Genomic DNA, 16,169 nt, shown 5'->3' on the forward strand with positions numbered 1-16,169 from the left:
TGCTGCTGTCAGCGCTGTATGTCACGGTGCTGCTGTCAGCGCTGTATGTCACGGTGCTGCTGTCAGCGCTGTATGTCACGGTGCTGCTGTCAGCGCTGTATGTCACGGTGCTGCTGTCAGCGCTGTATGTCACGGTGCTGCTGTCAGTGCTCTGTATTACGGTGCTGCTGTCAGATGCCTCTATCACGGTGCATGTGTCATTCCGGTATGTCACGCTGCTGGTGATCATCTCCTGCACCCTCTTCTTTGCCTACCCTGGTCCCTGACCTTCCCTCTCCTCCATTGCCTTCATTAGCTCCATAGTCCTGAATTGTTAGAACAATTTCCCAAATAAAATAAAAATGCTTGTAGTTATCGATCCCAAATTCACCTCATACATGTATTATGTCATTGTCCAGATGGTGGGACTACGTTTTACCCCCTAATAATTACCACGTGGCCGCAAATTCGACATGAAGGTTTGCAAAGTTCGCCTCCCATTGAAGTCAATGGGGCCCGCGGCGAACGTTCGGTTTCGCGAACGTTTGGGTCCGTTCGCGTTTCGCGTTCGCGAAACGTCCCGTCGGAAGTTCGTCCATCACTAGCCTGTACACCTAAATACTGAACGCCATCTGCTTTAGTGAATGGAATCCTGTGTTTTGGCCAGGCTCAGTGTCCCTTTCCTGATCCGTCCTGGAGGTAGTAGTAGTTATACAGTAGAGGGGTGTGTGTTGGTCGTGTTCAATGTCCTCTCTCCCTGCTCTCTCCTGGATGTAGTAGCTGTGTAGTAGATAAGTCTGTGTTGGCCATGCTCGGTGTCCTGTCCCCGCTCCCTCCTTGATGTAGTAGCTGTGTAGTGGAGGAGTGTATGTTGGCCATGCTCAGTGTCCTGTCCTTGCTCACTCCTGGATGTAGTATCTGTATAGTAGAGGAGTGTGTTGCCCATGCTCAGTGTTCTGCTCCTTCCTGGATGTAGTAGCTGGGTATGTGGAGGACTGTGTGTTGGCCATGCTCAGTGTTCTGCTCCCTCCTGGATGTAGTAGTAGTATAGTAGAGGAGTGTATGTTGGCCATGCTCAGTGCCCTGTTCTTTCCTGGATGTAGCAGCTGTGTAGTAGAGGAGTGTGTGTTGCCCATGTTCAGTGTCCTGTCCCTGCTATCTCCTGGATGTAGTAGTAGTATAGTAGAGGAGTGTATGTTGGCCATGCTCAGTGTCCTGCTCCCTCCTGGATGTAGTAGCTGTGTAGTAGAGGAGTGTGAGTTGTCCATGATCAATGTCCTGCTCCCTGTAGGGCTCAGCCTAGGGGGGAGGGCTGGGAGAAGTAAGCTGCTCTGTACTCAGGGCTGGCAGCTGCTGCCAAGGGGCGGGGGAGGGGAGCTGTCCCTGGAGATCACAGGAGAGGAGGAGGGAGAGCCCGGGAGGATAACAACACCCATCCAGCAACAGGTCCGACCTAGTGACAGCTGAGGGAAGCCACCCTCCTGCATAGCACCCTTCTTCTTCTCCAGGTAGGTGATCAGGGCTGGGTGAGGGGAGTTGTGAGTGTTTTGGTGTGTGGTGTCCTGTTACCATGTGCTCATGTTGTCTCTGGGTTGCCGGGGACACTGCTGATGGAAGCTGAGCTGTGAGGCTCCCAGAGAAGAAGCTGGGAAAGAAATTCCACCTTGTACGTGTGATAATGATAAGGGGACCGGGGGCTGTGTAAGGGGACTGACAGACTATGGGTACAGGGTGTACAACCTGACACATACTCATTACATGGGCAGTGTGTGTGTCCGGCTGTACAGCGAGGTGTGTAATGATACACTTCTGTGGATTAGAGTTTATATAGAGAGGTGAAGAACAAAGTGCGAGTACAGGAAACAATCACAATGTATCAACAAAAAACCACAACTATCAACAAACTATCTCATTGTATCAGTCACATGTAACAACAAACACTCACCTCCCAACCGTATTGTATTGTAACTGTTCTGTCACCCTCTATATTGTGTGTGTGACTGTCAGGCTGTACATGGAGGTGTATAAAGACACACTTCTGTGGATTAGAGTGTATATAGTGAGGTGAAGATAAACGTGCATGTATGTGTCCTGCCACCCTGTATATTGTATGTGTTCGGTCACCCTGTATATTGTATGTGTTCTGTAACCCTATAGTAACTGTAGGGTCACCCTATATATTGTATGTGTCCTGTCACCCTGCATATTGTATGTGTCCTGTCACCCTGTATATTGTATGTGTCCTGTCACCCTGTATATTGTATCTGTCCTGTCACCCTGTATATTGTATGTGTTCGGTCACCCTGTATATTGTATGTGTTCTGTAACCCTATAGTAACTGTATGGTCACCCTTTATATTGTATGTGTCCTGTCACCCTGTATATTGTATGTGTCCTGTCACCCTGTATATTGTATGTGTCCTGTCACCCTGTATATTGTATGTGTTCTGTCACCCTGTATATTGTATGTGTTCTGTCACCCTGTATATTGTATGTGTCCTGTTACCCTGTATATTGTATGTGTCCTGTTACCCTGTATATTGTATGTGTCCTGCCACCCTGTATATTGTATGTGTTCCGTCACCCTGTATATTGCATGTGTTCTGTCACCCTGTACATTGTATATTTCCTGTCAAACTGTATATTGTATGTTTCCTGTCACCCTATAGTAACTGTATGGCCACCCTATATATTGTATGTGTCCTGTCACCCTGTATATTGTATGTGTTTGGTCACCCTGTATAATGTATGTGTTCTGTAACCCTATAGTAACTGTATGGTCACCCTGTATATTGTATGTTTCCTGTCACCCTATAGTAACTGTGTGGTCACCCTATATATTGTATGTGTCCTGTCACCCTGTATATTGTATGTGTCCTGTCACCCTGTATATTGTATGTATTCTGTCACCCTGTATATTGTATATGTCCTGTCACCCTGTATATTGTATGTGTCCTGTCACCCTGTATATTGTATGTATTCTGTCACCCTGTATATTGCATGTGTTCTGTCACCATGTACATTGTATATTTCCTGTCAACCTGTATATTGTATGTGTACTGTAACCCTATAGTAACTGTATGATCACCCTATATATTGTATGTGTCCTGTCACCCTGTATATTGTATGTGTTCTGTCACCCTGTATATTGTATGTGTTCTGTCACCCTATAGTAACTGTATGATCACCCTTTATATTGTATGTGTCCTGTCACCCTGTATATTGTATGTGTCCTGTCACCCTGTATATTGTATGTGTTCTGTCACCCTGTATATTGTGAAGTGCTGTGGTGCTATAGAAATTCTGTATAAGTTTGGGTTCACACTTGTACATGTCAGGGACACTCGCAAAATTGCCCGTGTTCCTCACCCACAGGCGAAAACACAATGCTTTTTAGCAGGCGTGAGGGGGTGCCATATAGTTCCAAATGTTACCCCCACACATCGGCAAAATGCAGGCGTCTTCATGTGCGCTAATCCACATGATGCTGATTCCGTGCAGCGCGACTTTTATAACATGGTCAATTTACGCAGCGATTTACATAGATATTGTACATTCACAGCAGTCTCTGCCCTCAAAGAGCTTACAATCTAAGGTCCCTAAAGCCAGCCATAGACGGTTCAAATCTTAGCTGGGTCAGCAGTAATTGGCCAAGATTCAAATCGTGTGGGGGCGGGCTGAATGATCGATCGATCAACTTGGGTACAACCAACCTGTCAGATTTTACATTTGATTATTGCTAGTGGCTGTTATAGCCCTAATTCACCCGAATGTGTAGGAATGTGTTAGTCCAGGCCATAACTGGAGCAATTTTCTTTCCTGCAATCGAAAGAAAATCAATTGAATTCCCCATCAACACAGTCAGTATTGATGGGGGAATCCCTCTGCGGATCCATTGTGTTCTCCCAGCAGTGAGAAATAGAATTGCTCTGTCTATGGCCAGCTTAACTCACATTTATATATGTAGCATTAACCCCCGAAGGAACTGCTGGTTATTTTTGGGCTTACCGTTACCTTTCGTTCTCCTTGTGACACGTCTAGAGGATGTCCCGTGGTAGATGACCCAGTAACTTGAGACTGACAATAGATGCAGTTGAATGGATTTTATTTGCAAACGTCAACCATTGAACAGTCTTTTAACTTGGGATCAGAGGGTTGGAAAGGAAAGTCCAGGTATTCTCAATGTCATCCAGAGAATAGCCATTCGCAGGTGGATGAGCACTCAGATCGGACAGTCCCTCTCTCACAAGGCCTAGCAGCCAACAAGGTGCTTACTCAAGAACAAAGTCTTTTATCACTGTAGTTATTGCAGAACACGTAGGAAACTAAGCTGTAGAACACTTGTAGGATACCTGGATCTTTCAGCCCACTTGCCGATATCCCCCAAGAACGTATTCTCTCAGTTACTTCAGCCCTTCCAGGCTCTTGTTAAGAAACACCAACCTCACGCGTGGCATTCTTCTAAAGAGTCCTCCCCTGGAATGCTCAAAGCACACTGGGTTTCTCCTGGATCAGAGACAGCACCCATTCACCTCAGGATCCTTCCTTAGTTCCGCTGCCTTGGGCTAGCCAGCCTCGAGGCATCAAAGTTGGGTGGAACCGCACCCCAGGCCATAGCCTTCCTGGGGGCTGGTCAGGAGGACCAGGACCATACACTCAGCACAGCATACTGGACCGGAACCCCAAACCACGTGAAGTCCCTGTCTTAAATACCCTCTCCCAGAGGGCACAGCAGGAGGGCCACTCCCACCGACCTGGGGAATAATTCAAGTGCCTAACCATACCATAGTTCCAAGCCTGCCACCAGAGACAGTGCCCCCTGTGGCCAGGCTGAACATCTCACAGTCTAGTCAGACTGACACCAAAGCCAAATTTAGTCAAATAGGCCCAAACAAAACTGTGGTTTGGGTAAAGCTTTAATTTTTGATAACATAGCGCGTGCTCTTCAGGAGCCCGCCGCTACATATATATATATATATATATATATATATATATATATTAGGTTAATTGGCTCCTGTCTCAGTTCACCCTATCAGCTTGGCGTTAGATTGTGGAAGGTAACTAGAGTAAGCTTACACAAGCACAGAGAGAACATGCAAACCCCTGGTAAGTTGTGCCATTGAACTAACAACCCCAGTGCTGTCAGGCAGAAAGGCTAACCACTTAGCCACTGTGCTGTCACATAATAGGCTTTAATCAATGTGTGCACAGAGGTGATTCATTTTTTTGCATTCAACCAGCTGGTTGAATGAAAAAAATATAAACAGATTCCCCCATCCAGACGTGAAGCCCAGGTTCACATTGAATACACTGATAGGCTGTGCTGATGAGCACTGATAGGATGCACTGATGGACACTAATAAGGCTGCACTAATGATGCTGACTTATAGGCACTGAAAGGCTGCACTGATGGGATTGCACTGATGGGTACTGATAAGGTTGCACTGATAGGCACTAATGAAGCTGACTTGATGCACTGCACAAAATATACAAGTAAGCACTTGGTATCCACTTTTAAAGTACAGAGAGGAAGAGTTGGAGCTCTAAGAGGAAAAGGTTGAGCTCTAAGAGGAAAAGAGGAAGGGGTGTGGTTTACAGATGACATAATGGGTCTTATACATGCAGGGGATGTGACCTTGACAGGAAGGGGTGGGTCATATTTAAATTGGGGAGTGCACATGTTTAGTCAACCCTAGGGCAGCACATAACCTAAATACACCACTGGGCGGGAAGCCTTCTCTGCCCACAGAATACAGTGATCAGTTTTGCTGTCTATAGCTGGCAGCACTGATTGTTTGAGAGAGAAAAAAAAACCGACAGGCTGGTTGTATACAAGTCAATCGATAGATTGACTTGTGTACAACCTGGATGCCCATGCATTGATCAAAATACAGCCGATCCCTGCTGAACTGGCTGAATTTTGATCCATGGATTGACGGCTTTAGGGCCTGTTCACACTATGTGCAGTTACCTGTGTTTTTCTTCATGGATAAACACAGGTAATTGCACAGAAAACAATAGTTTTCTGTGTGTCATGTGCACACCAGAACGCTGTGTTTTCTCTGAGCTCCAGTGCTGTGTGATATGATGCAACATGTTTGCATAATATCACACCCCTCTGGATGGTCCTGCATGTCACCGCACAGCAAGCACAGGGCACCGCGCTACTGATCAGTGACATTGAGTGTTACTTTGTGCACTTTTTATAAAGTAAAAAAAAAAGGGGGGGGGGAGCTTTGTGATGCGATAAAATGTGCATCACACCACCCCTGTCACACATTTCTACAGTCCAAAACAGCTGCTGCCCACCCAATAATCTGCTGTGTTTTATTGTGCAGGCAAATGCAAGCAGATCCATTGGCTTCATTCACAGCAGTGCATTGCAGCAATCGCACACTTTCCAGCAACACACATAAACACGCTGCCCCTTTGTAGACGCAGGATGTTTCTTGATTCTTGATACCACCCCCATCTCCTTTCCCAGCGTGGAAACATGCAAAAAAAAAAGTGTGCAAACCCCGTCGCATCTGCAAGGTGTGAATGGAGCCTTAAAGTGGTTGTAAACCTAGTTACACCACTTTTATCTACAGGTCAGCTTATAATAAGGCTGACCTGTAGGTATTGGAGATATTTACTATATACGCTTGTGCCGACGTCATCAGCGCATGCTCACTGAAGAAAGGGCACGATCGTGCCGTTTATACAGGGCGCATGCCGTGACCGGCTGCTCCCGCACGCATGCGCAGGAGTGACTGCACGCGACTTCACCCAGTCACAGAGCCAGAGTCCACGGCCCCCGGAAGGGGGGGTGAAGATGGGTGTGGCCTGCAGCAGGGACATTGCATATGGGCAATGTCCCCGATGTGATGCATACTAGCCCATTAGGGTTTACTTCCTCTTTAAGGGTGCATAGCCAACAAAGACACCACACCAATCTATAAACAAAAATGACCAGCACACCAAAGCAAGATCTCACATTTTTACAGAGATATCAATAGCAAAAAAATTCAGTAAACCATGTAGTGGATCTACTGTATGTTTTGCTATTGGGATCACATGAAAAAAATAAAAAAATATTAGATCTTTCTTTGGCGTGTTGGCCATTTTTTCTTTAGCAAAACCTGACAGGTATTCTATTCTCCCTGTACTCCCTTAAAAACAAAATACATGTTTGCTTTTAATTTATACTTTAACTTCTGCTGTCATATTAGACCTATGGAAATTAGACCTTAAAGCAGTATTAAACCCCAAACTGTAATATATTGGAGCTTACCAATCATTAGATGAGGTAGCTGCATTTGTTTTCCCCTCTGTTTGCACCTGGTGATCTGGCCAGTAACACACCTCCTGTATTAGAGCATCCCCACTCTGGATGAAGGAGCACAGGGGCACAGCAGACAACATCATTGTCAGCCTGGGTGGAGGGTAGTGTTAAAGGTATTATCAGATTTAAATACACTAACAAATTGAAGTCAAACTCAAGCTCACACTTTATAATCAGTTAGAGCAAACATTCTTTTTTCCCTTTTTGGGATAGAGGTTTTACATAAATAATAAATAAAAGCTGATCATTGTAAGTGTGTACCTGTCAGTGTTAAATGGTTTGTCTCATCCCTGCAAACTGATTCATCTGAAAGAGAGCTTGTTATTTCAAAAAATAACAGACTTACTGGCCAGATCAACAGGTGATAATAGAAGAATGAAAGCCTAAATGCAACCATGCATTTAGAAGAATGAAAGCCCAAATGCAGCCATGCTATGTAATAATCGGTAAGCTGCAATATAAGAAATGTTTGCTTTTGGGTTTAATACTGCTTTCTTTAATCTCATCAGGAATGATGTAATATTTGTTTGAGCTTGGTATTCGTGTTAATGATTTTCATTTGACTTATCATCTCTTATAATACTGATGATGGAGTTTGGAACTCACACATGGGCCAGTACAACATAAAAACTAGCATTTTTGAGCCTGAGGGAGGCAAGGAGAATCGTACAGTCCACTGCTAGCAGCCAGTCCAATGACAGGTTAGGCATGTTATGCCACGTACACACGACCGGACTTTCCGTCAGACTAGGTCTGGCAGTCTTCCCAACTGACTTTTGGCGGAGTTCCGACGGACCTTCCGAACGAACGGACTTGCCCACACACCAACAGACTAAGTCCGTTCGAAAGTCTGTTCGTTTTGAACGTGATGATGTAACACGGAACTAAAAAAAGAAGTTCAATAGCCAGTAGCCAATAGCTTCCCTTGCGTCGTATTTGGTGCGTCGGACCAGCATACAGACCATCGTTTTTCCCGCTAGGAATTGAGTTCTATTCCTAGGCCCGTCAGATTTTTATAATGTAAAACGATCGGGTTAGCCCACACACAATCGGATTGTCCGACGGACTGATTCCGTCAGACCTAGTCTGCCAGAAAGTCCGGTCGTGTGTACGCGCCATTAGAACTACATAACAGACTACATAATGCATCCCTCACTTAACAGAGGGATGTGTTTTGTAGTCTATGACTATAGCAAGGAACAATGCTGATTGATAACAGTCTAGAGGCAGAGGGTATGGGAAGTTATCAACTCACAAGACATCTGGTTGGACGGACAGCTACTTGTCAAACAGATTTAATAAAACACTTCCAATATTTAATAGACCAAAAGGGGGTGTCACGTCACATTTGGCTACACATCACATCTTGCTACCCACTGGAGTGCGCATGCGCGACGCCACCATATGCGTTCCAACACTGTTTTAAGACAACTTTGCCACAGGGCCCCTCGCGGGCTCGCTTCACTCGCCATGCTTCGGGCACAGCCTCGCTTTCGCTCGGCATAATTATAATCTACCTCTATGTCCAGCTGGATGGTGGGGCTTCAACCTGGACTCAGGGGTGTGGCCACAAAATTCTGCGCCACACTGTTGGAACGCATATGGCGGTGTCGTGCATGCGCATTCCAGCGGGTAGCCAAAAGTGATGGGTCTCCATATGTGACGAAACACTGGCATTAAAAGTCATTTATTGTTAGGATGTACATATACTTTATGTCGTACTAATATTTTGTTTGTTGACTTATCTGTTTATTCATTCTTTAGCTCAGGGATGTACAATACAACCAGGTGACAGAAAAGGAACATTTGCTACCATGATTGCGTATTCTACAATTTAACTGAAGAATTTTAGAAGAAGACACATTCATGGAGACGACACAGATCCCACCTGCTGGGTAAGTACCTGAAATACCAGCAATATCATAATGTATCTTGGCCGCATACTTGTAACTAATATAGTACAGCTCGCAAGTGGACTTCAGGTACATTAAAATCCTAATATAATCATGTTATTTTGTTATATATTATAACTGATGTGTAGTAGATGGATAAAACAATGTGCTGAATTGTGTACGATTATATGCAAGGTGAGCCCATGTATGCCATTTTGGTAATTTAGTCATTACCATGTTCCATGATTTCTTCCTGAAATATTTTTTAAGTCAGGCATACACAGCACAATCTGATATTACAATCTCCTTTAGATCTACCGTCAACTTTGTAGTGCAGCTTGTACTCAGTACAGTTGATACAATTGAATGTTTAGAAGTGTGCTTGTATAACATAATGTAGGTAAATATAAAGGAGATTTACAGAGATTATACAGTAAAAAATTTTGGCCAGCCTGCAATTGTGTTTGAAATCAGAATATGAGACTACACATTGGAGCTAAGTTTATGGTGCTTGTACAGTAAACCCTAATGCCTCCTACTGTTCCAGGCCTGGGCAGCAGGAGAAATGGATGTGGTCAGGAGAGGGGCTGATCGGTGCCTTTCCCTCCCACCGACTTTCAGCTGCTGCAGGGAGATAGGCTCCTGTAATTGCCGCCCCCCCACACTGAACCCCCTCCCTGACCGGGGTTTAAATCTCTCTACTGCCCCGCGCACACCTGTGTGCCCCCCCCCCACACAGCACTTCCAGCTTCCTCCTCTCCTGCTAGCGGGGAGGGGGGTGAAGATATTATCAGGATGGGGAGTGGGGGAGGAGGATGGTAAATTTGCCATATTTAACGCCCCTTCCTTTTATGAATGAACAGCAGCACAGTGGTGTAGTGGTTAGCACTTTCACCTAGCAGCAATAGGGTTACTGGTTCAAATCCCGACCATGACACCATCTGCCTGGAGTTTGCATGTTCTCCCTGTGCCTGTGTGGGTTTCCTCCCACACTCCAAAGACACGCTGGTTAGGTTAATTAGATCATGTTTCTGGTCCCCTAGATCCAAACAAGCATTTAACCCTTACAGTAGGGAGCAGTTCCCCCTACAAGGGATGATTTTCCTTGCTAAGGTAGTGGGCTTTTAAATACTGTAAACTTTTATACATTTTATACATTTGATAAGTATTTCTTAGTAAAGAACTGGCATTTGGTCCCCAAAAAGATTTTATTTTATGCTGATCTGTTTTCTATTCTAACAACTTGCTTGGCGTATAGTGTAGTATTTCCGACACCGTTTTTAGCATATTCCTAACGTCATATTTTGTCGCCCAGACTGTTCTGACAGCAATGTTATGTGAGTTATTGCTGGCTTTTTATGGAGGATGATGCTACATCTATAACTTTAATAAAAGGGTAATACACCATTTGAGCTTCCTCCTTTTGGTTTACTGTGACTTGGGGTGCCTCACCAACCATTCTGAGTTTTCAACCAGAGGTTATGGTGGCTGTTCTTCCACAGTGATTGTTGGAGAAATATTGGCGGTCGCTGTATTCTTCTTCTTCTGAGTGTGATTGGTGGGAGTCTTAGGGGGTTATTTACAAAAGGCAAATCCACTTTGCACTACAAGGGCACTTTCAAGTGCAGTTGCTGTAGATCCAAGGGGGACATGCAAGGAAAATAAAAAACAGCATTTTAGCTGCCACATGATTGGATGATAAAATCAGCAGAGCTTCCATCATTTCAGATCTACAGCCACTGCATTTCCATCTGACATCTGAATAAGAGATACATAAATTGTTCTTTTTGTGAGCTGCTATAAAGACATATACTAGCAAAGACTGTTTTATTGTTTTTGGTATATTGCTTTTCTCTTTTTATACAATTGCGTCTGATTGTTATCCTAGTAAATGGTTCTTCAGGCTTCAATCATTATGATTTTTTTTTTTTTTACCAGGATCTCTTTATTTCATTCACTGTATCACAGTGCTGCTTTGAATTTATGAAAGTATTATTAATGTCTGTGTGCCATTGTTCTCTCACTGTGTGCAGAACGTTTCCTGTTTGCTTTTTTCTTTTTGCAGGGCACCTGTAATTGTTATATTGTAATATGCTCAGTCTATTGTCCTACTGCTTTTGTAAAGTGTGCTGTGCATACAAATTGTTATCGGTATATGTAAGGAGAGCTAGTGTGACCATACACAGCCTGAACTAATACCTGTTCAATGGCTTAGTATAACAAACTGACCTTGTAGGAGTTTTCTAGGGATTACATACACAGTCAGGTCCTTTTCTTGCCATACAGTAAAGCAGCCTTTCTCAACCTTTTCAACACAGAGGAACCCTTGAAATAGGCTTGCGGTCTCAGGGAACCCCTGCTAAAAATTTGAAGTCTACAACGCATGATACATTAGTGCGATGGTCAGTGGTAATAATGGTCCTTACACGTGTGGTCATTGGGAAGAATTACGTCCTTACAGATAGTTAAAAAGATGAATGGTGTGAGTGGGAACTTATCTGAGAGGCAGAAATTGCCCAATGCTGAAGGAACCTCTAGAAACCTTTGGAGGAACCCTAGTTGAGAATCACTGCAGTAAAGGAAAGGAAGTGTTTTACCATGCATACAGTATGTCACTACTCCATGATGGCTTGGCTATATAATGTGGATGACCATAGCATGTTTTAAGGTGTGCAGGTGTCATTTTCTCTGCATTTTTTCTGAGTACTCTGCAGTTTCCTCCCACATTCCAAAGACATGCTGGTCAATATATTGACTTCTATCTGAATTGGTCCTAGTTTGTGTACATTGGTAAGATTGGAATGCAACCTTGGAATGCAAGCGCCTTCAGGGCAGGGACTGATGTGAAAGTACAATCTGTAAAGTGGTGCGTCAATTGTCAGTACTCTATAAATACCTGTAATGAGTAAATAAGATACATACCTGTCCAAAAGGACACTTATTGACTACTGTTATAGGTAGGATTTCCCCTCACTTCATGGTATGTCTCTGTGACAGGAAAGTGGAAGGGAATATGGAGTAGTTTACTTAAAGTGAACAAGTGCTTTGCCTGTGCAGGTTCACTTAAAACAGAATGAATCCCTCCTATCCTTCACAGCCAAGAAAGCTGTTCTTTTAGCCTAGCCATGGAGCAGCACATGTAATCAGCTATGGGATCAGCCATTTAATGGCTTGACAGTTTGGTTCAGAGCTAACATAAGCAACTAGTAACTGTACCAGTCTGGGCTTTTTTTCTCAAAAAATAGGTGCAGGAAGTCAATCACAACCCCCCAAACCCTGCCCCCCCCCCACACACACCCGCCACAGCGCATCACATAGTGGGTGTGGTAAAATTTCACTAACATTGGGAGGGTCTTTAACCGCTTAAGGACTGCCTCACACCGATGTACGTCGGCAGAATGGCACGGCTGGGCACAAGCATGTACAGGTACGTTGCCCTTTTAAGTGCCCAGCCGTGAGTCGCGGCGGACTCGCGACCCATGCCTGAGCTCCGTGACCGTGGCCACGGGACCCGTGGATCCAATCGCCGCCTGTGTCCCACGATCGGGTCACAGAGCTGAAGAATGAGGAGAGGTAAGTGTAAACAAATCTCTCCTCATGCTTCCTACTGAGGCTGTCACCGATCGTCTGTTCCCTGTTATAGGGAAAGACGATCAGTGACATCAGATGCCAAGCCACGCCCCCTACAGTTAAAAAAACACACACACTTAACCCCTACACTGCCCCCTAGTGGTTAACCCCTTCACTGCCAGTGCCATTTTTACAGTAATCCGTGCATTTTTAATTACACTGATTGCTGTATTAATGCCAATGGTCCCAAAAATGTGTCAAAATTGTCCGACGTGTCCGCCATAATGTCGCAGTCACAATAAAAATCGCTGATCGCTGCCATTACTAGTCAAAAAATAATTATGAATAAAAATGCCATAAAACTATCCCCTATATTGTAGACACTATAACTTTTGTGAAAACCAATCAATAAACGCTTATTGCGATTTTTCTTTTACCAAAAATATGTAGAAGAATACGTATTGGCCTAAACTGAGGAAAAAAATGTTTTTTTAAATATATTTTTGGGGAATATTTATTATAGCAAAATGTAAAAAAAAAAATAGTTTTTCTTTCAAAATTGTCACTTTTTTGTTTCTAGCGCAAAAAATAAAAACAGCAGGGGTGATCAAATACCACCAAAAAGAAAGCTCTATTTATGGGAAAAAAAGGACGTTAATTTTGTTTCAGAGCCATGTCACACGACCGTGCAATTGTCAGTTAAAGCGACGCAGTGCCGAATCGTAAAAAGGGGCTTGGTCCTTTAGCTGGAAAATGGTCCGGGGCTTAAGTGGTTAAAGGGGCATTAAATACCAGGAGTAAATTAGGTACAGAGTGCAGAGTTTGGGGGAGGGTTTACACACAGAGTGCAGAGTTTAGGGGTGCGCTGCGTACAGAGTGCAGAGTTTAGGGGTGCGCTGCGTAAAGAGTAAAGAGTTCAGGGGTGCGCTACATACAGAGTGCAGAGTTCAGCCTTCTTCCACAGCTGCTTACCTCTGCATCCTCCATCCACATCTTACATTCACCCCTCTTCAACTCTGACCTCTGCATGTAACCCCCCCTCCCCTGCCCCCATCTTCTCTCCCCATCTTCCACATGTCTTACTTTTGTTGCTGTATTAAGCTGATCCGCACGGCACCTGCATCTCCTTTGTCCTCATCCTAAATTCAGTGGGAGCCATTGGAGAGACAAGCTGTCACTTGTAAACGCAGAAGCCAGACCTCTGTATTTACAAATGATAGTGGGGAGCAAGTAGGAGAGGACCTAAGCCAGAGGTGGTGGAACTGAGTTCCACCAAGTTCCAAAGTTCCAGCTGAAAAAAAAACCCCTGGGTTATCTCTCAAGGTATGCCATGAATGTAGCTGTTTTGGCAAATTGTTAAAGTTTAGTTCTGCTTTAAGTACCACCCTCCAGAGATATACACATATTCGCGCTACCTTCACTTTCTCACAAGTGGCTTTTTTTGGCCACCAGGTGCAAAGAGAAATTTTCAATACTTCCAACTTTGGGGAGCAAGTTGGTCACTTTTTTACCAGGTGGCAGCACTGACCACATAGGCACCCAGCACTGTGACATATGGGTGAGTCCTCTCTTTGCTCCTGGGGGCTGAACAGAGAGGCGGGGAAGAATAAGATCAGTGTGTATCTTGGTAAGGTGGCAGATAAGTAAATCTGTTGCTCTGCATGGGCACAGTACGGGTTCACATTGAAGAATCGTGTTTACACGAAACCAGTGAACCCGTGCCCACTCTATTACTAAATCAGCCATGATATAAATATTTGGTGCCAGTCATTTTGGGACTGTCTATGTGCTATAAAAAACATCTGTTATTTTACAACCTCTAGGTCAGTGAGTCTATTAGTGCCACAGTGTATTAATGTGGCTGCAGAAGCCTGCTGGTGTATATTTGCATCCAGTTAATTCCCTCGTCTGCCCTGAAGTCTTCAGTGAAGGAGTTCTATTCAAATCACAGTTCCAGCTTCCGCCTTTCTCTGGGTTATCATATTGCAAACATCTAAACACACTGACATGCCTGTACTGAGGTGTTACACATAGTTTGTAGCACATTACAGTATATAATATCACAACACAGTGTATTAGTGAAAGATGAGTACATCTATGACCAGTCCTAGTAGGTCAAGTAGGTTGTTTTGTTGAAAGTAAATATGAACTATGAATCAGTCTGAATGCAGATAGCCACAGACACCATCACTTTCAGGAAGGATCCCCCCCCCCCCCCCCCCCCACTGGAGCGAATTGGATCAAACTGTTTTTTTTTGCTTTCCTCTGGATCAACTATTGGTAAAGGTTAGTGTATAAGTAGGTTTTCTATTTGTGTGTGTTTTTTTTCAGTTGGTTGAACTAGATGGACTAGTATATATATTTTTTTAACCTGACTATGTAGCTTCAACAATCCTCTAGAGCTTCTCGGGCGGACAACCTTAGGACATCTATTAAGCAAGTACTGACCTAATCTTGAAAGTCAAAACTTTTCATTCCACGTTTGTTGCCCCTCAAAAAAAAAAAAAATATGGAGCATCTCCTTCCTATGATTGGATATTTGAAGCGGTATTAAACCCAAAATTGAAATGTAATATATTGCTGCTTACCAATCATTAGATGTGGTCGCTGCATCAGTTTTCTTTTCTTATGCCGCGTGCACATGATCAGAATTTTGGTTGTGAAAAAGCTCTGATGGTTTTCCCAACGGAATTCCGATGGGATTTCGCTCAAGCTGTCTTGCATACACACGGTCACCCCAAATTCCGACTGTCAAGAACGCGGTGATGTACAACACATACGACAGGACTAGAAAAAGGAAGTTCAATAGCCAGTAGCCAATAGGTTCCGTCTCGTAGTTGACTCCGAGCATGCGTGAGTTTTTGCATGTCGGAATTGCATACACACGAACGCATTTTCGGATAGGAACTTTTTCCGACTGCAAAATTGAGAACATGTTCTCAATTCAGCCGAAATTCGGCCAGCGGGGAGGTTTGAACATTGTCAATCTGGAGCATTGTCTGGGGGGGCGGGGAGTGTTAGAAGTACTAGCAGATTTAAATACTGTAGGAAACTAAAGCTTGACCCAGCTAATTCTTTATAATCCGTTACAGCATTTTATTTCCTTTTGAAATAAAGGTTTGACATAAATAAAAGCTGATCATTTTAGTCACCCTTGTCAACGGTTAATGGTCTGTCTCATCTCTGAAACTGCAATAAAGCTTTTTTTGTTGAAAAACAGAGTTACTGGCTTGATCACCAGATGAAAATAGAAGAAAGAAAGCATAAAAAATGGAAACTAAATTACCACTTGACCTCTGATCCATTAACGTATTTCTTGTCTTTCAGTCACTATATTAGCAGAAGGAATAATGCCCTGTTAGTAAGGTTGATCAAGTCCTTTCATGATGTTGATGGTGTTTATT

The 16,169-nt window shown here is 43.9% G+C and overlaps 1 protein-coding gene across 2 annotated transcripts in view; it reads left to right on the top strand.

Moving 5' to 3' along the window:
* The first annotated feature begins 1,321 nt into the window (after positions 1-1,321).
* COBL (cordon-bleu WH2 repeat protein) overlaps positions 1,322-16,169 on the top strand; it is a 494,130-nt gene continuing 479,282 nt past the window's right edge. For both annotated transcript variants that reach the window (XM_077491755.1, XM_077491756.1), the window contains exons 1-2: positions 1,322-1,487; positions 9,068-9,198. In XM_077491755.1, the coding sequence (XP_077347881.1) occupies positions 9,170-9,198 (29 nt within the window). In that variant the 5' untranslated portion in view covers positions 1,322-1,487; positions 9,068-9,169. The remainder of the gene's footprint in view (positions 1,488-9,067; positions 9,199-16,169) is intronic.

This window comes from Lithobates pipiens, unplaced genomic scaffold, assembly GCF_037356315.1.
Source record: "Lithobates pipiens isolate NorthernLeopardFrog02 unplaced genomic scaffold, aLitPip1_a1.2 Scaffold_19, whole genome shotgun sequence".
In the NCBI taxonomy this organism is placed as follows: domain Eukaryota; kingdom Metazoa; phylum Chordata; class Amphibia; order Anura; family Ranidae; genus Lithobates; species Lithobates pipiens.